Source organism: Accipiter gentilis, chromosome 8 (genome assembly GCF_929443795.1).
Source record: "Accipiter gentilis chromosome 8, bAccGen1.1, whole genome shotgun sequence".
In the NCBI taxonomy this organism is placed as follows: domain Eukaryota; kingdom Metazoa; phylum Chordata; class Aves; order Accipitriformes; family Accipitridae; genus Astur; species Astur gentilis.
In genome coordinates this window covers 19,966,157-19,993,923 of record NC_064887.1, presented here as the reverse complement: position 1 = coordinate 19,993,923, position 27,767 = coordinate 19,966,157, and the positions used below count along the sequence as shown (strand labels likewise).

The 27,767-nt window shown below is 38.6% G+C and overlaps 2 protein-coding genes across 5 annotated transcripts in view; one reads left to right on the top strand and one right to left on the bottom strand.

Annotated features, from left to right (window-relative positions):
- Nucleotides 1–5,520, top strand: part of ABCA4 (ATP binding cassette subfamily A member 4) — an 86,774-nt gene extending 81,254 nt beyond the window's left edge. For all 4 annotated transcript variants that reach the window (XM_049807310.1, XM_049807312.1, XM_049807311.1 and 1 more), the window contains 6 exons: nucleotides 15–156; nucleotides 704–838; nucleotides 2,299–2,402; nucleotides 2,490–2,582; nucleotides 2,934–3,183; nucleotides 4,127–5,520. In XM_049807310.1, the coding sequence (XP_049663267.1) occupies nucleotides 15–156; nucleotides 704–838; nucleotides 2,299–2,402; nucleotides 2,490–2,582; nucleotides 2,934–3,183; nucleotides 4,127–4,249 (847 nt within the window). In that variant the 3' untranslated portion in view covers nucleotides 4,250–5,520. The remainder of the gene's footprint in view (nucleotides 1–14; nucleotides 157–703; nucleotides 839–2,298; nucleotides 2,403–2,489; nucleotides 2,583–2,933; nucleotides 3,184–4,126) is intronic.
- A 446-nt stretch (nucleotides 5,521–5,966) lies between these two features.
- Nucleotides 5,967–21,887, bottom strand: LOC126041536 (very-long-chain enoyl-CoA reductase-like). Its single transcript, XM_049807348.1, is given in 13 exon segments — nucleotides 5,967–6,776; nucleotides 6,876–6,921; nucleotides 7,970–8,058; nucleotides 8,791–8,848; nucleotides 10,252–10,295; nucleotides 10,376–10,448; nucleotides 14,955–15,060; nucleotides 15,179–15,294; nucleotides 17,368–17,471; nucleotides 18,817–18,861; nucleotides 19,196–19,247; nucleotides 19,745–19,795; nucleotides 21,837–21,887. Coding segments are annotated over 13 exon segments (963 nt in total). The 3' UTR covers nucleotides 5,967–6,648.
- Nucleotides 21,888–27,767: the final 5,880 nt, after the last annotated feature.

Sequence of the window (27,767 nt, the reverse complement as noted above, 5' to 3'; positions counted from 1 at the left end):
CTGTGTTTCTCCAGTATATTGACCCACATTTCTAATGTCCATCAAAACATGGGATACTGCCCTCAGTTTGATGCCATTGATGACCTACTCACAGGACGAGAACATCTATACTTATATGCACGCCTGCGGGGGGTTCCAGCAGAGGAAATCAAGAGGGTAAAACATTCTTGCTTTTGACTTATACATAGTTACAGTGAATATTTGTGATGATTAACTAGACTCAAAGTGGCTTGCCATTCCATGTGTTGAAGTCCTGCGAATGGTTCCTGTCATTTGGACAGTTAAGTACAAGACTGCACTATCCAATGCAGGTTCTTAGACATTAATGGTACTTGCAAAAATGTGATGTCAATTGTGGAAGGCTAAAGATGCAATTGCTATGACTCAGATCTGCATTGGCTGCTGTTTTGTTCTTGTCTTTAAAGTTGTTTATGTATAAGGAAGAAAACATGAAGAAGATTCCAGAAGTAAATAATTTAAATTCTTGCACAGATAGGAAGTCTACAGCTGAGGCTGGTTTATGGCTTTCCCTCAAGTAGTTAGAATTCCCCTAATCATCATAAATTTTCCTCCCCTGCTTCAGCTCTAAAATGAATATGCTAAAACCCAGGGAATTGCCGTGTCTCTGCCAGAAGAGGGACGTATCAGCAATCCCATCTGTTATGCATTAGCTGCTGTGTGAAAAAGATGGTCTTTCTCATAGGTTGCTGAATGGGGCATCCAAAAGCTGGGGCTTCCTATGTATGCAGACCACCTGGCTGGTACCTACAGTGGTGGCAACAAGCGCAAGCTCTCCACTGCCATTGCGCTGATAGGCTGCCCGCCACTCATCTTGCTAGTAAGTGTCATGGTAACATAGCTCTCTGACAGTTCAATATAACATCTCATAAAATGACATGCTAAAGAGGTACAAGGATGTTTATGACAGTCCTTACAAGCTCCTTTCTGCCCTCAACTTACATCTACTTCAATGTAATTTTGAGTTCTTTAATTTCAGGGATAGACTGGGATGCATAACTATATTTCCAATGGACCCCAAGTGATTATGAAAGAAAGATCTTCAACAAAGAATGGTTTGAGATAAAATCTATAATCCAGACAAATCTGAATTTAAATCCATGTTTGGTTTCAGTCTACCTTTTCTTGTCAAAGTATAACCATTCATGTAAGAGATGATCTTACGACACATACCTCACTGTTTTACCCAGCAGAACAGAGGAGAATAGCTACCCTTTTGCAGCCTTTAATATATTTGGAATAAATTATACAAATTGAGACTAAACTATACAAATGCTGAAATGTAGTTCTCATCAAATAGCATAAGTTATCAGATAATTGTGTATCTGAATGGAAATTCTAAATGCAATTACTACAAAAATTCTGTATTTAGATTATACTGTACCACCTTAGTTTGTAGGCTAAAAAGAAACATTTTAATAGCATGGCTCCTTGTGCCATTTAATATGCCTCTACATGTATTCTGCCTGTACGTATTAAATAGCCAGATAAAATGTTTTCTCATAATTTCTTAAGACAAAATGTTGAATGAAATCTTATTTTTCCAAGATTTTTAAAAATCTTTTGTTACTAACTGGGTTAATTGGTTTATGCAGGAGCAGAAAGTTAGCTGGTGTAAATCAGGGTGACTTCACTTGCTTCTTGGTTGAGAAATGTGTCCTATATGTTTACGTAAGTAAGAAGGTTACTTGGGGAGAGGTCACTCTCCTCTCACATGAGTTGTTGCCCCAGAAAAGGAAGATTTTATCTTAAGTGTCCATCTCTGTCTCACAGCTGGTATTATAGATATAAGATTCTTTTCTTTGTTTCTCTAGTATATTGACCTACATCTCTAATGCTCATCAAAACATGGGAGCCAAACTTGACACAATTTGATGTAACTGCTACTCCATAAACGTCTTTCTATTTTGAGTCCTAAATGTTTTTATAATGAGACATCACAGATGCTTACATTTTTGATATCTAAGATCCTAGACTGGGAACTGCCTTTGTTGTAATGGTCACTGCGTTTCCTTCCCTGTAGCTGTGCCCTACACAGACAGCATTATATTCTTACCTGCAGTTTCTTGTACTTATTTCCTTACTGCTTTGTGCCAAGAAGTGCATTATTAGCCATTCACTCATATGCTTCTCAAGGTGCATGTGCTTTCTCAAGGCACAAATTTTGGTAGGGAAGCAGCTACATGCTAAGGCCCAAACACACAATGACTTGATTCTAAATAGCTTTTCTTTTTCTTATCTGCTTCTCTGACTCTGATGGTCTTAACGTTTCCCTTACAGGATGAACCAACTACTGGCATGGACCCTCAGTCCCGGCGCCTCCTGTGGGACTCTATTGTCAGCGTGCTCAGAGATGGGCGAGCTGTGGTTCTAACCTCACACAGGTAAAAAGAGTTAGAATTCAGAATCCCAGAGTAGCTGAAGTTCATCTGCTGGCTTTTATCTCAAATATCTATTCTCTTTTTTGAAAGTATGGAAGAATGTGAAGCCCTCTGTACTCGTTTAGCCATCATGGTAAAAGGTACCTTCAAGTGTCTGGGCACAATTCAGCAGCTAAAATACAAGTAAGTAGAATATTTTAATGGTGGGTTTTAATGGGAAAACTCAGTGTATGTGACATATACTGTTCTTAACACAGCAATCCAATCTGAAGAGCTGTTGTTTAAACAGATACATTTCTGTGTGCCACTCTGTGGTACCCTAGACAATTTGAGCAGATCTCATTTCAACTCTGTTATGCTACACACCACGTCTGCAGGGCAAATACAGGGCCTCCTACAAAGCTAGATTTTATGCATTATACTTCAGATACTGTTAATGTTTTCATAGTTGCAGAAAATTAATTTCCTTTCTGAATAATGAAAATAATGAAACCATCTCTTCATCCAATTCCCAAATCCACATGTGCTCCCCAGGTTTGGAGATGGCTACATTGTCACTCTGAAAATCAAAGCTCCAAAGTCTGGGCTGCCTCCAGATCCTACTCCTGCTGAGCATTTCATACGCATGAACTTCCCAGGGAGTTTACAGAGAGAGAAACATTACAACATGCTGCAGTATCAGATTTGCTCCTCCTCTCTGGCTAAGATTTTTCGGTTAATAATCTCCAATAAGGAAAACTTGCATATTGAAGAATATTCTGTCTCTCAAACAACTTTAGATCAGGTAAGTAAAGAATAAAGCACCCATGAGAAAGACTGTCTGGCAAGAATTAGGCAATGCAATGGGGATGTATCCAAACAACTGAAGGACCAAACTGTTCAGAGTAGAGAATTATCTTGCATCACTTTCTCAGGCAAAATTCCCAGACCCCTCATCAAAGAGGGTGGATCAGATATGAAATCTTTAACTAATTCCCTGTGTAAACAGGTGCCATTTGAAAGCTGGTAAGGCAGCGTTTCCCAGATGACAGAATTCACACAACCCATTCCTTCAGGAGCAACAGTCTGAGAAAAGTCAGCTTTTCAGGATGAGGCTTGCTGAGCTGGGAAATAACATTTTATTTTAAATAAGAGATTTGGACTGTGTTGTGTCAGAGATACTGTGATATCTAGTTAAATGTTTATATGCATCTGCCATGCACTTTTACATAGGAGCAATTAGACACACAAAACCTGGAAAGTCCACTGGGACTGTTGGCAACAGCCACTTGCTAGAGGGTATTAGTCCCGTCTGCCTGCTTTCCTAAGTAGCTGAGGGTGCACATATGCAAAGCTGTCTTTGATGGGAAGGCTACAGAGATATTCCCGGCTGCCTTACAGCTTCCTACTAGAATATTCTGCCTCCTCTTTCCCTCCACAACCAAACTCACTTATGTTGTGCAAGCCACAGCAAACCTTGCTGAACCCATCTCTTGCTTAACAAAAAATAGAATTTTAGTTACAGGTAAGTGCATCCAAAGGAAGGAAGTTGCAATTAAGTTTATCAAAATAAAGAAGGAATTAATGATCCCTGCTGATACACAGTGTCTCAGTTCAGTTCATGTCTATGGATTCCCCTTTCTGTCTCTTCCCTGCAAAGAGGCCAAGAGGATGCAAATGTACAGAGACATTCCACTAATTCATCTCAGTTGATGAGATGGTGATATTTTTCTGCTTTCCTCACACAGGTTTTTGTGAACTTTGCTAAACAGCAGATGGAGGATGAGGAAATTCCTTTGCATCCCCGTGCAGCTGGAGCCAGCCAAGAAGCAAAGGTGTCCCCTGCTTTGCATCAGCAGGCAGTTGCATAGACTGTTCCTGCAGTCACTAGCAGCTAGAGTGTGCGCAGTGTAAAGATGTGCCATACCAGGGCAGTACAAGGGTAAAACAAAGGTTCCCATGCTCAGTATTATACTGATTTTTTTGCACCTTTCTGAGCACTGTGCTTGCAACAGTAACGGCCCTAGCAACAGCCAACTTCTACTGCTCTACCAAGAACACTACATGCTGAAAGTGTCAAAGGCAGGTCCTTGCTATAGAACAAAATCTTTCTCTAACATAAAGTTCATTATGAGATACAAGAAGAGAAGTCTCATTCCTCCTTGTTGACGTGTAATGAGCATTAAAGACAGTTTCTCTATCTTGTCCTTTCAGGCTGGTAGGTTTTTTTTTGTTTAACTCTTACGTCAGCTGCTACCAGTCAGCAGACAGGTCCCAAGGCGGAGAGTATGGCCCAGCTTAGAAGTGGATTCCTGCCATCCTGAGTGCACAGGACTACCAAAGTCAGAATATCAGTGCTGGCTGATGTGTCTAGTGCTGGGAAACTGCTTCACTGTCTCACCAGGCTGCCAGTGAAAACGGACAGTTGTCTCAGCAAGAATGGGGAGAATTAATTCAGATGTCAGACCCAGACAAGAAATTTGCTTTAAAAAAAAAAAAATCTTAATGAAAATGATCTCATACTCATCTTCAAGTTTCTCAAATAGAAGCAGAATGTCAAAATGGAGATTAAAAGAAAAGAGAGTATGTCCAAATCTGCCAGAAGTTTTGTTTTCTCATGGAGGCCTGGAAAGATAATCTTTGTTACTAAACAAGATAAAATTTTTCTTCTTTCCTGTGCCTGGACCTTAAGTGGGTGTAGTGTGAATAGGGTATGTGCTTTCTCTGTGCTCAAAAGGAAAATTTCAACCTGCTTGTACTCCACACTGCACTCAGTGGGAAATCATTTGACATTTAGCTCTTTTTTCTGGTTCACAGTTAAAATAGTGGAAAATAACAATACTGAAAATAAATTCGTAATCATGTATTGCTTCAGTTACCAGATCTAACCATTTCTAAGAAAACTTCTCTAAGATATGTCATAGAGAAATAAAATCTGGGTCATGTATTTTTGCTTTGTTAGGTTTTTTCTTCAATTGATGTAGATTTTTATATATATATATGGACATTCTTGCTTTTTACTGTACAAAATATTATGAAACTCCAGCAACCAGCTGTAGTCTTCCTGTTTTGCCATAATTATTTCAACTGATTTCAAAATATAGTCTAGAATTTATTGTATATTTCACCCTTACAAATAGTTGCAAAAATCTTTCTATACATCCATTATAGATAAATAAATTAATCATGAAACAAAACAGTATCTATGCATTATTTTCGTATTCTAAAATAGCTTCTTTAAAATGTCATTCAAATAGATTGCAATAGTCTTTTTTTTTACTAGATTTGCACAAAACCCAACTAAGTCCCACTGAACATCTTGAGAAAAAAAAACCAAACAGGAAGTCCAAAATGTAGCTGATTTTTCTCCCTGGCTCTGAAAATAGGAAGGGAGCTAGCATTCTGAGGACTAGCAGTCACTTCATGTATTTACAAATTGTATTAAAAATTATTCAGAGAATGCTGACATAAAATGCTAGGTAAAAGGTCCTTTAGTATCATAAGGACTTGATATATGAAAACACGCCCAAAATCACAGATATAGCATAGATCAGATCTTCTGAACCTTATTTACTAGTATGCAATTTACTAAGGTAGAAGACTAAAAAAAAATAACAACAACAAACAAAAAAACCCCAACAATGCAGGATGTTACACCCACAAATACTTCTTACTTCAGATTCTCTTGGCAAGTTAGGGGTTAGACCCAAATCAGGTATTTGAGATATTGCCTGTTTCTTTATTCCAGGAACAATTCATATTCTTTGGTAATGTTATTTGTTACAAAGCACCTGCCTCCAGGCAGCACACTCTCTTCTTCAAGATCATGCAATCGTCTTCAGGCCAGCTGGCCACTCTGGCTGAGCTGAGCTCTCTAGTAGTTAGCTGGTATGTACTCGTTCCAATGTACTTATGTCTTGCAGAATGCCACTGCTAAATTTGGAGCTGCTTTTCAGCACTGACTTCTCAGTATCTCTGATCCATCAGTCTAAATAGACTAGTACAGGAAAATCTAAGTCAATCAGGTTACAGTGAACTGTAGGGGCTTTTGACTACCAGCTGTGCAATGAAGCCTTATCTTTTGAAGGTGCTTCTGAGTTGAGAATTCTTGAATGTAAGGAAGTGTGGCTTTCAAGTGCAAACAATTTCCCTCAGCAGTGGAGATTCAACATGCACCCAGATCCTTTAAACTAATTCACTTATTTGGCAGGAGTTTTATGAGCTTTTTCTTCTTGAAGTTCTGTGCAATATTTAAATTAATCCTTTTTTCTTACAACAAAAATGGAATAATTGGCATTCGAAGACTTGGATAATCCTTGAATTCTCGTAGATAGGTGCAGTGTTTGTCCTTTGCCCAGATTGTCATCTGAATGAAGCAAAGCAAGGTGAATAGCCCCACTGGAAGGAAGGGAGAAAAAGATATGTTTCATTACCAGATTAAAACCAAACTCTTGTTGCTGCCATCACTTCAGGATGAAGTACCAAAACATTACTCACCTGGAACACACTGAGTCATGATAGTGAAACTGATCCAGGTCCCCACCTGTTTTGGCCAAGGAAATTTAAAATATTTCTGGTGACAGCATTTGCATTTATGTCTCTATTGATCAAAAACAACCTTGTCCTAGTATAGGTAAATAAAAAAGCCAAGGTCAGCCAGATCAATTTCTAGTGTTAATAACCTTTAGCCAAAAAGGTGAACATGCCTTATCACAAACAAAACCTTCGTGTTTTCTTCCATAGCTATTATCATGCCAAAATTTTAAGTATTACAGCATAGTGTCCTTTCTGTTTCTCTGCCTAATTTGTATTTGTCACATCTCCATTAATGCTAGGAATGGTAACTTTCTGTAGTCTGAGGCCAAATGCTGTTCTCATTAATGTCTGTTAATCTCTACTGAAGTTAAAACCTGATGCTGTCTTTCTGTGCAAGAGTGAATTTTACACTGAGTTGCACAGGTTTTAACTGCTATTGAACTAAGTCAGGAGTTTGGCTCCTGATTAAGGAATATGAAGCAATAAACTGATTCAAGCTTCTAAAAAAGCAGTCGCCACCAACACAAATGACTGTATAACTTAAGAAAATGGGGAAGACAACCTGGGCCTGTTTTCTCTACCACAGTATCTTCTATTCGTCTATTTCCCTGTTTTCTCCACCACAGTATCTTCTGTTCGTTTGCCCACTATCTTCCTGCATATTGTGATATTCGTGGGCTCTCTTATATTATAAATCCAGCAGATGCCCCCATGCCCTCATTGCAACACACATTCAGCGGCAATCTCCCTGATCCTGTCTGCAAAATTTGCACTGCTTTAACGTGTATCTGTCTGATCTAGCAGCCACACTGAAGCATAGGCCCAGGGTCTGAGCTGTCGGTTAAAGGTTAGCCCTGTAAGTGCTGCTTCAAGGGAGGAGAGGAAGAACAGACAAGTTCCTGCCTGCAATCTGATTTAATGGGGCCTAGGGGAGGAGGGGAAATTTATTGAGCTGAACTGTTTCAGAGGTTTCTTCCATGTTTTAACATTCCAAAAGAAATTAAAATATATTTAGCAAAAACTAAAATCTTAACATCTTGTTTGAAAATACATACCTCATATGTATAGTTAGGGCAAGATACAAAGAAAAACAGCCATGTGAAAGGATTCTTTGTTGGATATGGGATCTTACGGGTTTTGGATCCTATAGATTAGAAAACAAATCACAAAATATTCACACTCCTAAATTTATTGTTTCCTATAAAGACAACCCAAACCTGCCTACTCCTGTGTCTCATCACTGTCAGAGGGACAAGCAGGATGTGGGAAAACAGGATGTCCTCTGGACCCACAAGAAGGAGTAGGATAACTGTGAGGAAATGTTCTGGGCATTAGAAAGTCATCTATATATGCCTTTGATCACAGCCACTCCTGTAACAGGTATCTCAAGTTTTAGATTTAGAACTTAAGGAGTTTCTCGGATTGTCACAGAATGGGATTTTGTCAGTCATAGTTGATAGCGGTAAGAAGTTTGGCTTGTGTCCAAGGAACCCTGGCCTGCACAGAGATCTCGTGCCCCCTGTAGAAGCCAGTGAAATTACTTTCCCTTGCTAGTGTAAGCTCTGCTTTGTTGAGCACTGTTGCCTTTTGCACTACCAATGTAACTAATATAACTGCTCCCCCCAACACAATCTGGCCCTAACCAATAAAAATTACAGTAACATAAGAAGTGCTGTTTAACAGTCTGGTGTTGGATTCCTTGCACTGTCTGATCTCCCCTAGAATCCAGTCTTTACAGTGCTGACCAACCTGCACACCCACAGCAGTCATCTGGCGGGTATCAACGCCCTACGGGATCAGGTCTTTCATGAGGTAGAGTAACTGTAGAAATACTGAATAGCTGCGCAAAAGTGAAAAATGATAGTGCAATTTTTACCATTTCTCCGGAGGTCACTGAGTGCAACATGAATGGAAAAATTTCCAGCTTCACACAGCTGCAAGAAAAAGCATGACAGAGTTAAAAATGTGCTTCCCTTCTATTTACTTTTCTTCCTTTTGTTATTTCCTGGGCTACTTTAAAAAAAAAAATCAAATCTATTATAAAGAAGGTTTAAAAAATGGGAGTTAATGCACCATAATAAATATACTTAACCAAGATTGCTCTCTGACAGGAGAATGGAATGTCTTTGTTCAAACATGAGTCCATATTTTACTCTGTTATATACTTATGATATTTGCCAGCAAATGTGGACTCAGCATCCAAAAGATCAAATTTACTACTTATACAATCCCCATGAGATCTAAAGGCCATAAACCAAAGAGGATAAAAGTAAATCCAGGAGATACTTGCTTTATCTTTTGGTTATTTTTATGTCTTCAAAAACACCCAAAAAATGATCTGGATCATTTTGGTTTCTCAAAAGTTATTAAAATCCTAAGGAAGATATGGGTTGGACTCTAAGTAAGTTTTCTTCTCTAGAGTATAATTGATATGAATTATGAAATATAATTGACCCAGCTTCCTCCACTGGTTTTAAACAATACTTCCCCAATCAATTATGTAGAAAGTGTATTGAAATGACCCATTTATATGATTATTGACAGTCTCCAGTGTCTGCAAAGCTTATCTATTAAAGCAAATGACCGGTGGTCAGAGCTTCTGAGTTTCATTCCCAGCTCTGTGCTTTCAGTTACATAGTCTCTCTATAAAATGGGAATAGATTATTAACTCAGGATTTTCATACTGGGAAGCTACTTTGAGATGCTGCAGTCACTGACAACTAGTTTCTCAAAGCAAGTGAACAGCTGACGTTCTAAACAAGTTATGCGTACATAGGAAAAATGGGTGCATCTTTATTGACTACACTAATCTTGCTTCTGCATGTATGAAATGTTCATAGGAACTGTGAGAATGAACAGACAGTAACTCAAGAATTTTGCTTCATAAGGAAAGCTGTAACAAATGTCTGAAGCCCAGCAAAATGAACCTCTCTCCCTGGAAATTATCAGCAACATACTTTCTTATTTGGCCAGTTCTCCGAGTTTTATAACCTGTTGTGATTCTTAACACTCAATAAACAGTTCACAAAACAAACTCACTGGCTTTTAAACATAGTGTCACAAACTGGTTTTTCCAGGATTCTTTTAAAGATTATGAGAGATCATCCCAGCAGATAAATATCCCAGTCTTAGAATAGGTACTGAATGAAAATCTTCCCTTGTGTACAAGATCACATTAAAAACTCATAGATTTATATGTTCTGTGTGCAAGTGGTCAACATTAGTAGTATGTCCCAAGTGTTCAAGTATCTGCTTATTCTATTCACTTCTCCACTTATACAACGTAAGAAATAAAGCAACATGTTTTAGCATTTTATAAAAAGAGCAACAGACCTACCAGAAACATGATCACAGCAAAATTTATCTGTTTTTTCCCATAAGCTATAAAAAAAAGTTTACATGTGATTAGTACTAATATACAAACACATAAGTACTTAAATCAGGGCTGTTTTGCTACTTACAAGGAGGAGTGTAAAGAGGATGATTGATGTAATAAGCAAGCCAAGCTGCAAATCCCCAGTAATACAAGCAGTTCTGAAAAACAGGGAATTTTTCTTTGTTTTAGTACAGTCCTCTAGGCCAGTATTCACTGCAAGGACCGCTGATAACAATCAATTGGGCTGATTCTTCAAGTTGCTGATAATACAAAAAATGACAATACTAAGTGTGGTAAGGTGGGAACAGAAAACAGGAAATAACAGGAAGGAAGTAGTGCTCATAGAGTAAGCTTTCCTCTCAAGTATCTCGGAGCTGTTAAGTTTATAAACAGTTTGATAAAGTGTGATCATACTATTGAAAACAAATTGATTTTGTCTGGCAAGCCATTTGGCCAAAGATGAAGTGCCATACAGACTGTACGTTAAGGAGAGAATTGTTTTGCTAACCCCTGAGACTTTTTAAAACCAGATGTAGGTACTGTGCTCTCTTCCCTGCTTATTACTTTGTATTGCCCAGTCTCTCGCCTTTCTTCTTCTCCTTCACCCCACCAGTTTTCTTTCTTTCCATGCTTTACCTTTTCCTACATAAAGTCATTGTTGCCTGATGCTTTCCTTTGTCCTTTCACTGCAATATCTTTAGTTTTGTCCCTTCTGCTGCAGTCCTTGGCTTTCTGTGATCCAGCTTCCGTTCTCTAAACTCTGATAACATAGCTGTAGCTAATGGTTGTACTGACTCATTCCTGACCAATCTCAGAGCTTGTTCAAAGGCTTCATCCATGAAAAAAACTACTTACAAAGACAGTATCTACCTCTTGTTTGGTTTTCATTGCCCTGCCTCTTGTGTTTTTTCTTCTGACACTCATTGTTGCTTCAGTATCTTGGTGACAGGTTATCTTCTCCCTCATTATATATCTGTAGGTAGGAAGGAGGCCTTTTCTTGGCACATTACTCTTCTTCCTCTGTGCTCTCACCTCTAGGTGCTATTCACTTGCAGACAGACTTTAGCCCTTGTCAACAACTCATAAATTTGCCTCTCATCAGTTGAGATTTCTTCCTTTATGAAACCTAGTGCCTCAGTTTTTAATGTTTTGGGACATCACCTGGACTTCAGCAAGACCAAAACTGAGCTCTTTAACTTCCTTTCACCACTTCTCCTGTTCTTTTCCTTCCCCTTATCTTTCCTTCCCTCCTATTTTCACTCTTCAGTAAAACACTGATCCTCTTACTCTTTCTGGTGATGCTTATTTCTTGGCCTTCCAATAGGTTCATGTACCTTAGACATTTCTAGGTCTTTCTGCTTTCTCCTCCACAGCTTTCCCTTCCTGCTCACACAGCCAAAATTCTTATCCAAGACTGCATTCTTTCCTGTCCTGACTGGTTTAACTTTTTTTTTTTTCCTTTGCAATTTGCAGCCTTTTTCCCCTAAATATACCAGAACTGCATTTCTAGCACTAATACCCCCAAAAGCATTGATCTCAGCATCTGCAACCCACACTAGCTGACTGAAGTGTCTGCCAGTGCATTTTTCTGAAAATGCTGGTGAGGGGTAAGCCCCTCGCGTCTGCTGCAAGCAGTTGTGTCAAACATTCTGTTGCATTTCCACTTTCTTTTCAGAGTTAATTGAACCACTGAAGTGCCCAGAAACCTCAGACAAAATGGACACCCTTTTGGGTATGCTGTAATACAAACACATAGTATGTCCTTGCTCTGAGATTATATATTAATAGATAACTGATGAGAAAGAGCAAATTATTAACCAATAATTACAGATCAGGTGGGACAAAAGGGCAGAGAGATTAAGTAACTTCCCTGTGATGACTTCCCTCTTCCTCAGGAAAAGCAGCAGAGCCAGAAGAATTACTGCAGTGAGGAACAATCTAGTTAGTGTCCTGTCTATAAATTATTATTTTCTCCCTAACACTAGCTTCTTCCACCATTACCTACAATTTATTAACTGCTGTACAAACTTAGATGTAAACAGTTTCTTGTAATCTTGGAGTGGCATCTTATGAAAAACCCTTCCCTAACTTCAGGGCTTGCCATAGTATGGATCATATGGCAATGGATTTCAGTAAAGTAAAAATAAATAAATAAATAATCATGGCTCAGCTCCCAACAAGACTTGCTGTAATTAAACTGAACAAGTACTATTCATCCAAAGAACATGATTTACTGCAAGAGTATTCCTCAGTTATAAGAAAAGGAGCTTTAAGATGAGTGGAGTCTGCCACTGCTAAGGTCCTTAGCAGTAACACTACAGATGTCCAGCTGCCACTAGAAGCCTTATTGCTCATACAAAAGCCTCCAGTGAGGTTCAGATAGGAACAGCAGAGTACATGCAGACTTCATAAACTCACTTGAAAGAAAGAAATGGTTTCTGTGCATCTTTCATATTCCAAATGAATAGTAAAGCTTTACAACAATCTCTTATAAAAAGATTTTGTGGATCAAGTTCAGATATTGCAGGGATCCCATAAAGAAATTATTCCTAAGTTTACAAAGTTATGGTTCGGATTTTTGCTTGTCTACTCCAAATGATGATCCCTGTGATGATCAAAACTATTTCCTAATGCCCTGCCTATGTTTATTCATGACCGACATGTACTCTTCTGTTTGTGTCTTTATATTGTTTTCTGGTTAAATGGTATTTCTTTAGGTCTAGTGTTTTCTCCAGATGTTTTTATAGAAAGCAAAAATATCCCTTTTTTCCCATGAAAATGTTCAGTAAGGCCAGTCATAAGACTAATCTTTGAGGAATTCCATTGGTACCTCCCTATTATCAAAGGTCTGACGTCCTTTTCTGGCACAACCATGATCAACTTTCCTTTAGTTGGTTCCTTTATCACAACACAATTTTTGTCTTAATCCCTATTTTATTCAACTGAAGCCAGTTCTTTACTAAGTTCAGATAAATCAGGTATTCTACCTTTCCATTGCCTAGAAAAATCACATATTTTAGAAAGAATTAGACTATGGTAGTATATAGCATGAACAGCTTTTGGTGAACGCCTGCTGCATTTTACAGCATCATTTATTCCTATTTCCATTTGGTAAACAAAGGATGAAAATAAAAAATCTCATCAATTCATGGCTCGCATCTCTGCTTATTGAGATTGAAGTGTCTCTTGTTAAAGATAGCTTTCCACTGTGCTTAGGAAGTAAGCTATCCATATCTGCTATGTATGTGATCAAACACTTCAAGTAAGAAACTTTGTCTACCGTCTCTGTGTGAGAGAAAAAAGGGAAGAGGATATGATATTTTTCTCACAGGCACAATTTTGGAGTAACACCACCAAAGTCAATGAAACTATAAAAGCAAATCAAACCCAAACATTGCTAAGCAGGTAGAAGAACTGTGAACAACTTTAGAGATGAAAGCAAGTGCCACCAGCCTGAGAAGGTGGAAATGCAGAAGTGATCAGGACGACTGGTACAAATGTCAATTTTAGCAACAGTTTGTATGGTCTGAAAGGAACGAGTAGTTGTCAGAGATGGCAGTGAGAAAATGAAGATATATCGCACTGTACAGATTCTTTTTCAAGGTAAAGTTGCTCATTTATCTGCTGTTTAGCATGCATTAGCTACTGTTGTGTCAAGAACAAGTCTTTAAGAGATCTGCTAGCCTTCTAACAATGCTTGCACTCTTCCACTGCAGAAAACAGTAAATTGCTAGGGAGGATTCTTTCTGAGGGCCACTGCTCACCTACAGACCCTCCTTCCATTTAGAAAGCATGAAGCTATCACCAGAACTACCAGAGTGGCTGCACAGCTGTAAGGAGTGAGCCACAAGGCAGAGCTTCAGCTGCTGGGAGTATCACTGCCATAACGCAAATTCCAAGGGATTGTCAAAATACCAAGTGTTAAATACCCAAATGCTGATATGATACTATACATTTTTCCAGTTCTAGATGATAATCGCCTGTCTTCCTGACTATAAAATGTATTTTCGAATATCTGTGTACTCTGTTGCAAGCATTTGTAAAATAACTACAGCTCATGCATAACCACGCAGTCCACTGTACTACTTCGCAGACATCCAGGAAACAGAGTCTGCGTCTCAACAGCTGCCCTATGCCACAGCCACACTGATAACATCAGGGAGTGTTCCTGCAGGAAAAGTAAATGCAGAACAACCGAGCTTGCTTTGCACTGGATCAAAGGTAAATTACCAGTTGCTTAACAGCAAAGACGGTGTTAGGGCCAAAGATGTAAAACAACTGTTACAAAAAGTAGATTGGTTTTTTTAAAAGAGGCAACCCTCCCAATATTGTGCTTGCCTATGCTACCTTAAAAGTTAACATTGTTAGTAAAACCTTCATGCCCAAGGAACTAGCTGAGTGAAAAGGAAGGGTATGCTGAAGGTTTAAAATTCTAAAAGAGCGATGAGAATACTATATAACATGAATAACAGTATGGCAACATGTGGGTTATACAATAGCGACATTAAGAAGTCTTTTGAAAGAACTACAGATTTATGGGTGAGATTCGCTGTGTATTATTATTACAGAAGCCACACCAAAAAATCTGTGCTGCAGAAGTAGAGCATAGGTTGGCTAGGTTGGATTTGTAAGGGGGGCTATGGATAGATGCTTGCACAATTTACCTTCACAATATTCCTCAGTGGCATAGTCCCATGGGAGAACCGATGAACAAATACTGTTTCAATCAACCTTTTGATGTAGTGGAAAGAATGGCAGATACATGCCAAGCTAGAAACAGCAAGACAAAAGCATTTAAGAGTGCTTAAAAAAACAAGTGTGCCAAGACATTTGGAATAAGACTACAATGCTAACAAGAAATACTGCTCAAGCCTGCAAACAGACTTACTTAACTACTGGATGCGGGCTTGATGTAAACCTCTCATCCAGTCCATAGACAAAAGGCATGCGGAAATAAAACAGAAAATAGATGAACAATGGACCTGTATATTCTATCAAAAATACCTGCAAAAAGAGAGAAAATAATTAGACAGCTGAATTAGATGGTGGTTTTGCTTTGATTTCTTTGTGATAACTAATGCAGTGGGATAAACACCTCCACTGACTCAAGATGGCATTTAGAGAGGCAGGGAGGGAATATCAGGTTTGGGCTTGGGCTATGAAAGTGGTAGACATGCACATAACTGTTTTGCAATGCATTTGCCTCAGTTGCATACAAACAGCCATTGCTAGTGCAGCTGACACAGTATGGATATGAAAAGATAATCATGGCAGCCCAGGGATCATGATAAACATGCATGCATGTTACATTTACACAGCTCTCACACTCCTCTTGCCCTCAAAAACTGTTGCTTTATTCTGGGTTAAAATGAAATTTGGTGAGGAATTTATCTTGAAAAAGAGGATCTTTGTTTCTAATGAATATATTTTGTCTAAACTGGAAACACAGCTTGTAAGTGTTCACAGGTGACTCCATCTGTATGAACAGTTAGTACAGCAGATGTCCCAAAAAACAATCAATTCATTCTATGTTTATACAATATTTAATCTGAACACAAAGAAAAAGAAAAGAAAAAAAGAGGAAACTAAAGAAGCTATTATCTAACTTGATTTCATTTCATATAGGTCTGTATTTCTTAGGAGCATCATTTCAAAATGAAGTTAACTTTGGATCAAACATTAACAGTTGAATTTTCCACACTTCTATAAGTGAGGAAGGAAGGTCCCTACCTCATTTATGGAGAAAGAAGGGGCATTGATTGCACTTCTGTCAAAAAACAAAAACAAAACCCAAAACCACAACCAAGAAAACCCCACCCACTGTTTTCTAATGTATTTAGAGTTATTCTGACACTCAGAAAAAGTTGTGTTATCAACTTCTGTAGCAATCAGCATTTTCTCTGGCCAAGATCGGATTTGCTTGTAGATGAAAAGTTTGCCTTTTTTATTTTATAAGACTGAAGTATTTCTTGGCTTATATTTGAATGAACTAGCTTGAATGGCAGGAAGAGCAGACTATAAAGGAAAGATTATAGAATGGCAGAAGTCTGGTGTTACTCCGTACTGTGATATTTTGGTATATATTAATGCATTTGTGTCTTGGAGTCTACATCGCCATTAGAAGTTTTGCCTGTCTTACTGTTTTTTTGGATTGTGTAATAGCTGCCTGATTTATCAGCATTGCATCCAAAGTACTGATGTGAAGATTCAGTCTTGCAGAACATCTAACTTTTTCTATTTTACCTCCTACAAATATTGTCTTTGCTATTTGTCATTAACACAAGATTTTATTAATGTCTCATAGCTAAGGAATGGTGAATGTGCCTTGAAATTACTGGGTACTTTTCCCTTCATGCTGTGCTGTTTCATTAGAACTAGTGTAATGTGTGCATCGCAGACCTTCCGAAGAACTGTAAGGGTTACTGGTCACCTCACTGCACAAACAGCAGCGCTGTGTTGCCTGACGAGTGAGTTGTGACAGAATTTGCATTTGACCTGAGACAGTAAATATGTGAGGTCTTTGTAGATGGCTACTAATATTGCAGAAATGATCAGCTGTTATTAGCCTGCCACTAGCATCCTGGGATGCAGCCACATGCAGAGAGCTAACTGATCTTACTTTCATGCATTTTCCTGCAGAAGTCACTTCAGTTACTGACATGTGAAGTTGCTCACATGCCTTTTTCCAGGACAAACTTGTGGGAGTATAATCCTGATCTTTGTCAGGAGAGTTACACAGGCCCTGTGAAGCAGATCCCCAAACACATTTAAACACCTAGTTCCTAGTGATTTTGCAGCAGACATCTAAATCCATTTGAGAACCTGCACCTTAGTTCAGTAGAGCCAGCCTACCCTGCAGCAAGATTTTCACTGCTGCTCTCCCAGGGAACTAGGCATTCAGAATATCCTGTTGCTGCTTTCCCTGATTAAATGAACTGAAGCAATGAGGGTTCATTGCCTGCATCCACTATCAGAGCAGGCATCATGCAGAAATACTGGAGAGAGACAAAAAGTAATGTAAGGATTAATTATGGAAAAATAGCCATTATAATGGCTCAGACTTGAAGCATAGCTCACCGTAGTCCATCCTATCTGTGGCCCTAAATCTTTAAAGTATAAGGTAGCAGTTGTGCCAACAGGGAGGTGCTGCAGGATTTCCTCATCCCTCAGGGACTTTCCTTCTGAGAAGGAAAGAAGTAATTACATCTCAGTGAAATTCAAGTCAACTTTGATAGCATACTAGCTTTATATCATGCTTTAACTGATTTGTGAGATTCTTTGATGTGACATGGGTTTACAGAAATCTCAATAAACAAATCAAGAATGTTTATATTTAATTTTGATTTATCCCTGTAATTGCATATAAGCCTGTATCCTCTATTCACACCAAGACAGTTAGGAGAATTCTCAATCCTATGTGCCTGCCTAATCTAGTAGACTTGCTTCATCACTGCTACAGCAGAATTTGCTGATGGGTCACTGCCCTTTAACATAGTTCACTGACCTCCTAGTCAGCTGCACCTCCATCTCTCTTCTCTCTCTTCCTCTCTTCTCATTGCTTATCGTCAGGCAAACAGAAGCTAGGATAAGCTGAGATTGGAAGGCTCTCCCACAGAGGATTTCATTGCCTCCTTTTTTGCCCAGTCAACCAGCTAGGAGGTGATTCCGCAGGACTTGAGCTAGTATTCAAGCTTTTAATGCCTAGATTTGGGGAAATCTCCAGAAGGCCAGCATTTTCTCATGGCAAGTCTCACAACATAAGTCCATGGAGGAGTCTGACAAGGTAGATCTTTGAAGAAGGAAATAAGATTCTCATATGCCTGTTTTCCATGGACAGCTCCTACACAATGAACTAATCTTCACCAGCATACTTTTAAGGGACTGTTTAAATAAAATTATGTGTAATGAAAGCAAAAGAAGAAAGTCCTACATTTTATACTGAATGCTAAGATGAATTAACACAGTTTGGCTATGAGACTTTCTTTTGTGCACCCAGGCCATGTACTAAGGCTTCTAGTAGCAATACCTACAACTGCATTAATGAAGTCAGCCAGCTCACATCAGCTTTGTCAGCAAATCCTACATCCATGGCAATGTGTTTTGCATTAGCTTACCTCAAAAGAACTGTAATTCCTGCCTGAGAGCAGAGGATTATGCGAATTGATACTCTAACTAATAGCCCTTTTTAGTACTCCCAGCTGAGCATCACTGTGGAGATCCTTTCACTGCAGCTAAGGGAAATTAGTATCTAGATTCTGTGCTGCCTGTCTGAAAGCAAAAGTGCTCAGTAGTTAGAAAGTGCTCCGGAACGATGGGCAGACTCCTGAGTTAATAACCAAGCACCAGGCACATGGGTGGAACTCTGTTCAATACTTTCAAAGAATTAAATTTGTTCTCTTCAGCTTTCATAGTGCTAATTCACATAGCTGGAAACTCATTCTTAAGACCTAATACTCATGCAAAGAACACCTTTTATGCCAGGCCCCTGCTCAGAGCTTTGTTACTCTAGTTCTCACAAGTACTTACTTGGATCAAGTTTTATCGACTGTCTTGCTGGATACCACCGAGGATCTGTAAGACCATACAGAATTGTGTGATAGACAATGCTTGTTTTAGATCATCCACTATTATAATGAATGCAACACAGCAAGATAAGATTTAGTTAAAGATTTTTAGGAATACTTGTTCAACATGAATATCTGTGAGATATTATGCAGCAGAAAAAATACAAAGGTTTATCAGGATAGTATGAAAAAACAATACTGAAATCTCACTGTGATCACATTCATATGCAGGTTACTTAGCATTATGTGTGTGTACATCACATGTTTCAAACTGTAATTTTCTCCTTTTTATATACTGGATATTCTGATGTGATGTGAACTGCTGCAAAAATTATACTCACATAATTTATGGAACATCAATCTGATCTCCCTAATTGTGGCATTTGGTTCCACCTAGGCAACAAAAAATATTGTATATGTAAGATGCATATTTTGAAAGACAACTGCTAGGTGTAAGACCATACAAGTAGAAATGTGACTCAAACAATATAACTGTAACTTTCTTACAGATGGCTAGGATTGGTATGGATGATTCAAAGCACTTCTTACAGGAAAAAGGAAGGACAATTTGTGGCATCTGTTTCAGAGGCAGCTTCTCTAGCAGTGATCGAGAGTTACTACAACAGCATTGACAGTCTGATGGCTTATCAGTGAGTAAGGCACAACTGGCACCATCTTAGTGAAGCAGCTGAAGTTGTGCTCTTTGCCCAAAAGCTCCTTCTGCAAAAGGGTTGAAGTACTCTATAGTCAGTATGAAGTGTGCATAATCGTTGCCTCTTCAGTGGCCAAAGAAAGGCTATCAGATTAAACACCCTTCATAAACACTAAATTAACTTAAGTAAGTCATTTTTAAATAGTCACCTAGCATTTTAAACATGTATTTGGTTTACCTTATCTAGGTAGCATAGCTGTTTCTTTGTCTTCCAATCAAGGATTTCCACCTGATAGGACACAAAATGATAATTACTAATTATTGGCTAAATAATCTCTAAACTCTTAGTTGATTCCCAAATTCACAACCATTGTTCAGAGTGAGACACCATTCTTCTCTAATCCGTGGACTGTGTTAAAAACACTTCTGCTGTGCTCAAGAGACAGCTTTAGTCATAGCCAGGTTCTCAAAGCACTCAACTTGCAAAAAAAAAAAAAAAATTCTTGACAAATAAATTGTCTTCCTGGATATATTCAGAAGCAGAATTAGCTAATTTATTGATCAAAACACATTGATCTGGGTTATTTTCTTACACTACAGCAAAAGGAACAAAGAAGGGATAGAGAAGCTTCACAGGAATTCCTAAGGAACAGAATTTTTATGATTTGTAAAACTAGAAAGGCAGTTTAAGAAAAAAAATTTAAATGTGTATACATATGCATGTAAGCAAATATTCTGAGTATATACACCTTGAAGATTAATGTGCATTGTTCCCAGAATAATTGAATTGTAAAGAAAGTGGAAAACATTGGTGGACATAATGAACAGATGCAGCTAAAGATCTGGACTTACAAATCCTTAGAGGGTTGTTACAGGAATACTCAGTATTACTCTTGCCCCTCAGATCACCTGTATTAGTAACTACATATTAGCATTTTATATTCCAAGCAGTGGTTTAGCGACAGATCTGAGAACAAAAGAGCAGTTTATTTCTGTCATCAGATGGCACTTTGGCAAAAGGTTGATTAAAATTATTTTAATCAATAGCCAAGCAGAAAAGTCCTCAGAGTTTTCAAAGTCCAGTTGCAGCAGGGTAGCAAAACCTAAACTACAGTGATGGTGTTTTAATTTCATTTGTTCTCATCAAACACTTTGTAATGGAACATTGTGGTATAGCTAAGAGTAAAAGCTGAAAGATTATCTGTCACACTAAATGAGTGGGACTATCATTACTTAGTACCAGAAGAGTTTGTTGGGTTTTTTTAAAATAAACATCTAGCATTAATTAAGTTCGGTATTAACTGGCCAAGAGGGTAGATTAACAATAGACATTAAATATGATTCCTTACTAAAAATAGGAGTCACAGTCCTGTATCTTTCTAATAGGATTGCTTTGAAGAGATCACTTGGTTAAAGTATCTTATTTCTTTCTTTTACTTGTCCCAAATTGTTCTTTCTCTATTGGTGCAGCAATGGAGCACTTCAGCTCCAGCCAGAAGTATCAAATCTGATCTCCACAAGGAATACTAACGCAGTGACATTTTCTACATGTGTATCGTAAGCTCTAAGTGGGACATCAAGGGAGGTAAGCACTTTTCCTCCTTCGTGATACATAACAAATGTGTGACAGATTATTGGGATATTGTATGCTTCCCCTTCATTTTTTATATTTGAAATAACACAAATTTCCAGTTATAATGTCTTTGTGGGGCATCTCCATCAGAAAGCGAATGAAGTGAATCCCCTTCCCAGAGGGCTATTCTTGAAATACAGCATTCTGACTCTTGCAGTCCACAGAAAAAGTACTGTGGGGGCTGTAAACCATTTTTTGTCCCTTCTGACGCCGAGTTGCTACAAGGGTTATTGAAACCTTTGGTGTACCTCAAAGCTCTTGTGTCAATGAATACCATTGGGCTTCCCTACGGACTGCAGCAGGGCCCACAGCTTTAGCAGTCTCCTTCCTGTTCTGTACCTACTCCCAGCGTACACACATTGGATCAGAATCCCCCAGGAGCAGTTTTCGTCTATGGCCTTCAGTGGCTGTATTAGAGAAATCTTCTCCAGGCCAATTAGAAAGTGGTTTGGTTATCTTTCTGCCACCTACACTCTTTTAACTGGGCTATTCTCATTATGTACAAGGCCAGACTGAAAATTATAGAGCATTTTCTTTTGCTCTGTGGTTTTCATGGGAGTGGCTGTACAGAAATTTAGGTACTTCTATGAAACTTTGGAATCAGTGTGGAAAACAAACAAACAAATCATCCAAGATCTTCTGTAGTGTTATTTGGGTCCATTCCAGCATGTCTCTTTAAAGTGCCAAACTGACATACCCGCCTGTACTGGCCCATTTCTTCAAATACCTAGAGGGAGCCTACAGACATGTCGGATTCAGACTCTTCCTGAAGGTGTACAGTGAGAGGCAATGGACATCAGTCGCAATATGGGAAAATCCAATCAGATACAAGGAAATTTTTTCACCATGAGCTTGGTCAAACATTGGAACAAGTTGCCTAGAGGGGATGTAGAATGTCCATCCTTAGAGGTATTTAAAACTGGACTGGACAAGACCCAATGCCATTTGATCTGGCTGTATCTGCTTTGAGCAGGAGTTGGACTACATGGCTTCCAGAAGTCCCTTGCAACCTAAATTATTGAATGTTTCTATTTTTTCGGGGGGGACACACTCATTCCTGAACTTCAAACATTTCAGTTAGTTTCATTTACTTTCAAGATCTAAGCAAATATCAAACATTCTTTCCCTTTTCAGAAAGACAGATGCAGGAACACAGTGTTAGATTCCACTCCAGCCCATAGAAAGTTGTGCAATGACAGAGTGAAAACAAGGTGACTGTTTCCTCTAATTATAACGCCTCTTAGCTGTATCAGAACACTCCCACCCCCCAGTGTTTAGATGTTCTCTGCATAAGGGACAGAAAAGCCTGATCCAAGGCAAGAAATGTTATCTTTACTGAACATAATGGCCAACCACATGAACCCACGTAGCACTGAACACAGTGTTTCCAGTCTTCAGGCACAGCACCAAGTCAGTTAATGTATTGGTTGGCAACAGTTTTTAGATACCCAGCAATCTGTTCTTGGAACATTTACTGATGGGTATTATCCCTTTCAAACATAAATTGTTTGGCTCAGAGAACTTTAATTTCTATGTGTTTTCAAAGTATTTAGCACAACAGGACACTGACTGTTGGCCTGCCCTAGTGCAGTATGACTTACAGTCCACTTATTTGGTGACTTTTTAAAGGCATTTTAGCTTCTCTAAAACTACTCTGAGTAGAACTTAATCAGTAGGCAGATTTGTGCAAGATAGCTTTGTCTTTTTTAAGTGACTACAAATATATATCTTCAGTGTTTAGAAGACATTTGTTGTAGTGCATAAGGATTAAAGATCGATAGTGTCTTTAAAAACAGAAAAAATCTTGATTATTATTTTTTAAAAGAGGTCAAGGGCAAAGAATAATCAATATACAATATAAGCAGAGAAAAGTACACTCAACTGTTAAACTTTTATTCAGAAAATAGAAGAGGAAAATAGAAGGGGGAAAAGTTTATTCATAGGGGAAAAACAGTTGAGCAAACAGCGTTTAAAGAAGAATTTTTAAGATGCAGTATCCCTGCAATAGGATTAGAAAAATAATAGTCAATCAAATTCCCGCAGCTTAAAGCCATATCAAATGCTTAAGAATCAACAGATCTTCAAAAATTATGTGATAACTATTATGGAAATACTGACACACTTACCATGTCTGTGCACCTTGGAAGTTTTATTTGCAGCCATTTGTACTCAGCAGATTCAGTAAACTAGCTGAGTGAGATTTTGTGAACACTGACATAAGCATATATTGGATTGATTTCTTTTGGAATTACTCAGCAAAAAAAACACGCTTATTTTACAATCTAGGAACGAACCAGCCCAAGAAAGAGTAATGCAGAATGCATTCTCCCTGAACTATTAGAGTGCTTATGTAAGTCATGTTCCTCAAATTTAACACTAAAAAAAAATCCATTTTGGTTGCCACGGTCCTAATTAAATCTTTCTGAACTTTTTATTCTTCCTATGGAATTAGTCATTTTCTCTATCTCCTTAGACTTTTCTGGTAGAATGTGTTGTTCCTGAAGGAAGTAAGCACACCTTAGTGTGATCTCACACTACAGCATATCAAGAAGAACTTTTCCTGAAGTCAAGAGAGTTAAGCCAAAGGGAGATTACTATAAGTGTACTTACACTGAAAACTGTGTTTGTGCTGCTGCTACAGCTGACTCAGTATGAGACTTCCCTTGCACAGGAATGTACAAACTGTTGCAGAGGATGAGTCTAAGGATCCATCTAGAATGGTATCTTTCTGATATAGACAGCAGCAGGTGACTCAGAAAAAGTAATAAAACAGGGCAAGAATGTAGTGACGGGGGGCAGGGGAGGAAACAGACACAGAAACTGCTATCTTCCTGCATCACAAGTGCTGTCTTCGTATTTAATAGCTTTTCATGGATTTTTCCTCAATTAGTTTATCCACTTGCCTTTTAAACCTATGTAAACTTTTTGCATGCACAGTGTCCTGAGGCAGAGAGTTCCAAAGCTTAGCCACATGCTGTGTGAGGAATTCCCAAAGCAGAAACAAGGCAAATGTTTAACCAGAAAGCAAAATTTCATCGTCTTACCTGTGGAGTGCTGTACCTTATTCTGCAAGTAGTCCAACTAAGTAAAGCCTTACCTCTCTGAAGCAATTGGCTCATATTTCACCAGCCTAGAATCTTATTACATTATTTCACTGTGTATAAAGAGAAGAGATACAGTGACACCCATATTTGAAAGGTTTTATACAATTAATTTTCACTTTTGTAGAATTTAGATGTCTAACATTTATAGGTTCATAAGATATACACTAGGTACTTACTCCTCAGCTTCCTAAGTTCTGCTCCTATACAAGCCAATGAGAACCACTGTCTGAACTGTGCTGAAACTCATAGTACATTTTTATTTCTTCCACCTGTTTCAGACTTGTTTGTTAGGTGTGCATCAAAATCCTTGAGGACCTTGATCCAGTAAGCATCTTTATCCCAAGGTCAGCAAAATGCACAGCCTTTAGATTATTCCTGAATGAAATTAAACTGTCGGCAAAGGAGATGATCTAGTTCTTCACTCTTTATAAGTAATAGTTAGACACACTGACAGGAAGTGGGAAAATTACTTTAGACTGTCTTCTGCCATTCCCCACTCCTCCCACAGAGGGCTCGGCTGGCTTGGGCCACCAAGCAAGGAATAAAGGATTCAAGAGAGAACAAAAAGTACAGGCAGGAGAGGACAGGAACGTGTTCTAGTGAAAAGGGCTGTCTCCTACCAAAGAGAAATCCGGAATTCCTGTCTCTCTCGGCTGCTTCAAACACTGCTCCCTTCCATTGTCATTCTGTTCAGCATTTCCCTACAATGGATGCCTTTTGGGATACCACACAGTGAAGGGGTAGAGTTGAAGTAAACTTGGATACGTTAACCAAATTGTCATATCCACTCTTGGAGCTGGGTACCTAACCTGAAGGCATGGCAAACCCCCAAGTGCCTTTGCAGACCTGGACCTCAGGGTGGTAACATAGAGCTACAAATGGTTATCCTTCAGAAAGACAAATCCATTTATATAACTGACAGGGGATAAAATGAGTTGGTGTAAGAATGGTGAGGAAGGAAAAGGAAAGTCTATTCCTTTGGAGCAGGAGGCTAGTTTATTTTTCACAAAATGGAAGAACTGTTAGAGGTTTGTGCTTTCACAGCGAATCCTGGCTCTTGAAAGCATATGAAAGCTTTCCAGCTTTTACTAGCACAACATCTTCCAGGAGGATATACAAGATGGGAAAGGAACCTGCACCAGTTAATACTGACTCAGTGGGTATTTACTTACACTGGCTAACACAGAGCCACGCATTGCCAATTTCCCAGGCATACTGAAGAGTCACATCATTCACTGAGTATCACTGTCACTATGAAGCAGACTGGAGTGCTTCCATCTGAGAACCTCAGCCAGCTTTGACTCAACACCAAGTAGGCATCCCGGTTTTTCAACACCACTGCATAGCCTTTTCCATGTGCAACAGAGAATATTGATTGCCTCGGGGCTTTAGTTTATGGCCATCATTTTCTACAACGACAATATTTAGGTAGAAGAGGTTTATAAATTATTTGTGAAATCACAGTAACTTCTTTGCATCAGTACTGTGATTTGCAATGTTGACCCTCAGTATCTATAGTTCCATTACTACTCTTCATGGATCATTTTGTGTATGGATGTCAAAGTGTATGTCCAGTGTATGCTTTTGACATGGCATTGACGAGGCTGAAGAGAGAGATTTTTTTCCTTTTATTTTTACCTAGAGGTACCAAGGAAGAGCCTGCTGTCTTTTGACAGAGCAAGAAGCCCTGGGAAGTTTGGAGCCCTTACACTGACAGGCGAACTCACAAGATTTGTATTAATTTTTAAAAATATACTTTAAAGAAGTCTATTATTTTTTCAAAAATCAGACTTTTGATTTCAAATGTAGCCTTCAAATTCTGAGTAGCTCCAGGTACTTCCTACCAAGTAATGTTTTGCTATCATATTTTCCTATACAAAATTAAAAGTTTCTCTCTCAAGCTCCGTAGAGAAAAAGGACAAATTGCCATCTTTTAAATGAAGCAGCACAACTGACTGTAGAAAGTGTTGGTAAGTGTGTGGAGAAGTGGTGAGGGAAAAGAAAGGGAGAATGTTTTTCCCTATCTTCTCATCTCTTTCTGTGATAATTGTCTTATACGTTACCTGTGAAAACAGAGCAGACATCTTCAAATAGCAGGACAATTTTCAGTAGTGTCCCTTTAAATGACCGTTCAAATATCTCATATGTGGCCTTGTCTTGCTCAGGCAGCTCTTGGGGGATACAGAATCTTAAAATCCTCTGCAGTCCTGCTTTTGGCACTTACTCTCAGTGCTCTTACTTGAGGCTTTAGACAGCATAGCTCTGAGTGGGAGAAACCTTTGTAACAGGAGCTGTGACATCTCAGCAATGCTAGCTAGGCAGCAGTCACCCCCACCCCCCCTTGCATTCAGAGGGTTTTCATCACAGTCAGAAGGGGGAGAAGCTTTAAATGCCAGCAAGGGGGGCCAGTACGTTATTGCTTTTAGACTGTACTGCATATGTCAGTTCAATCTATCCTCAGGGAGTGAAGACTCCAAAACATTTTTGGTTATCACTGCTCACAAAAGGCACTTCCCATCCAAACCAGTTAAAGAAGCAAAAGTACAACTGTGGTTCTTATGACACTAATTTTCTACAGTATGAGTGTATTTGTTCAAGCATCTTTCCTCTAGGAAGTCAGAGCACCATATTATTTTCTTTATATGAAATGTTTTTGAAGACCTAGACCTGTCAAGTAGAAAGAAAGGGTAGAATTCATTAGCCTAACTTCAGAGCTCTCTCCTACAGACATTTACATCTGAGCATGTCACACAGATATCCTTTGTATGGAAAGGAGAAAAGCAGGCACTTGTAGGATAAACTGTATCATAAGCTCTGAAATATATCTAAAATAGGTCAGAAGAGTTGTTCTCTAATCAATTTGGAGAAATGACCACTCCTAGAGAATATTAATTACCTAGCTATAAGTGTCTATCCTAAATCTCTACATTTTCAGAGGTGAATCTCCTCAAATCATCAGATGAAGTACTTTCAGGGATGCACTTATTTCTTTAAACTGTAGTTATTCTTGCTAAGCTTCTCCTGAGCTATTAGTGATACAAAAGCTGAGGTGAAATTAGAAACATACCAATACCTGAAGTAAACAAGACCTATTCTAGCATTATTACAGAATAAGAAATGTAGAGGCAGCCATCGAGATATAGGTCTAGGAGTACAGGGACCTGACAGGTCTAATACAGGCATCTCATAAGTAGAGGGAAATCACTGAGCCACTCTTTTTTTTTTTGCTGTCCATCCATTAGGTCCAGCATACTTTGGCTTAATTATGTGGTTGCTCATAATTCTTGGTACTAAGTTTGAACACAGCCAATTTAAAAAAAGGAGTAAAAGGTATTTCCAAAGCTGAATTTGCCTTTCACTGGCTTATGAAGTTACTTTAATACAATGTTGCCTATTTTTTAAGTGTTTCTGTTTTCAGCTGCACTGAAAAAGACTCTCATAAAGAAAAAGAAGGGAATTAACAGCCAGCATCCCAATGCTCACAGTCAGTCTGCTGTTCTTGCCCATCTTTTTGTAGGTCTGTT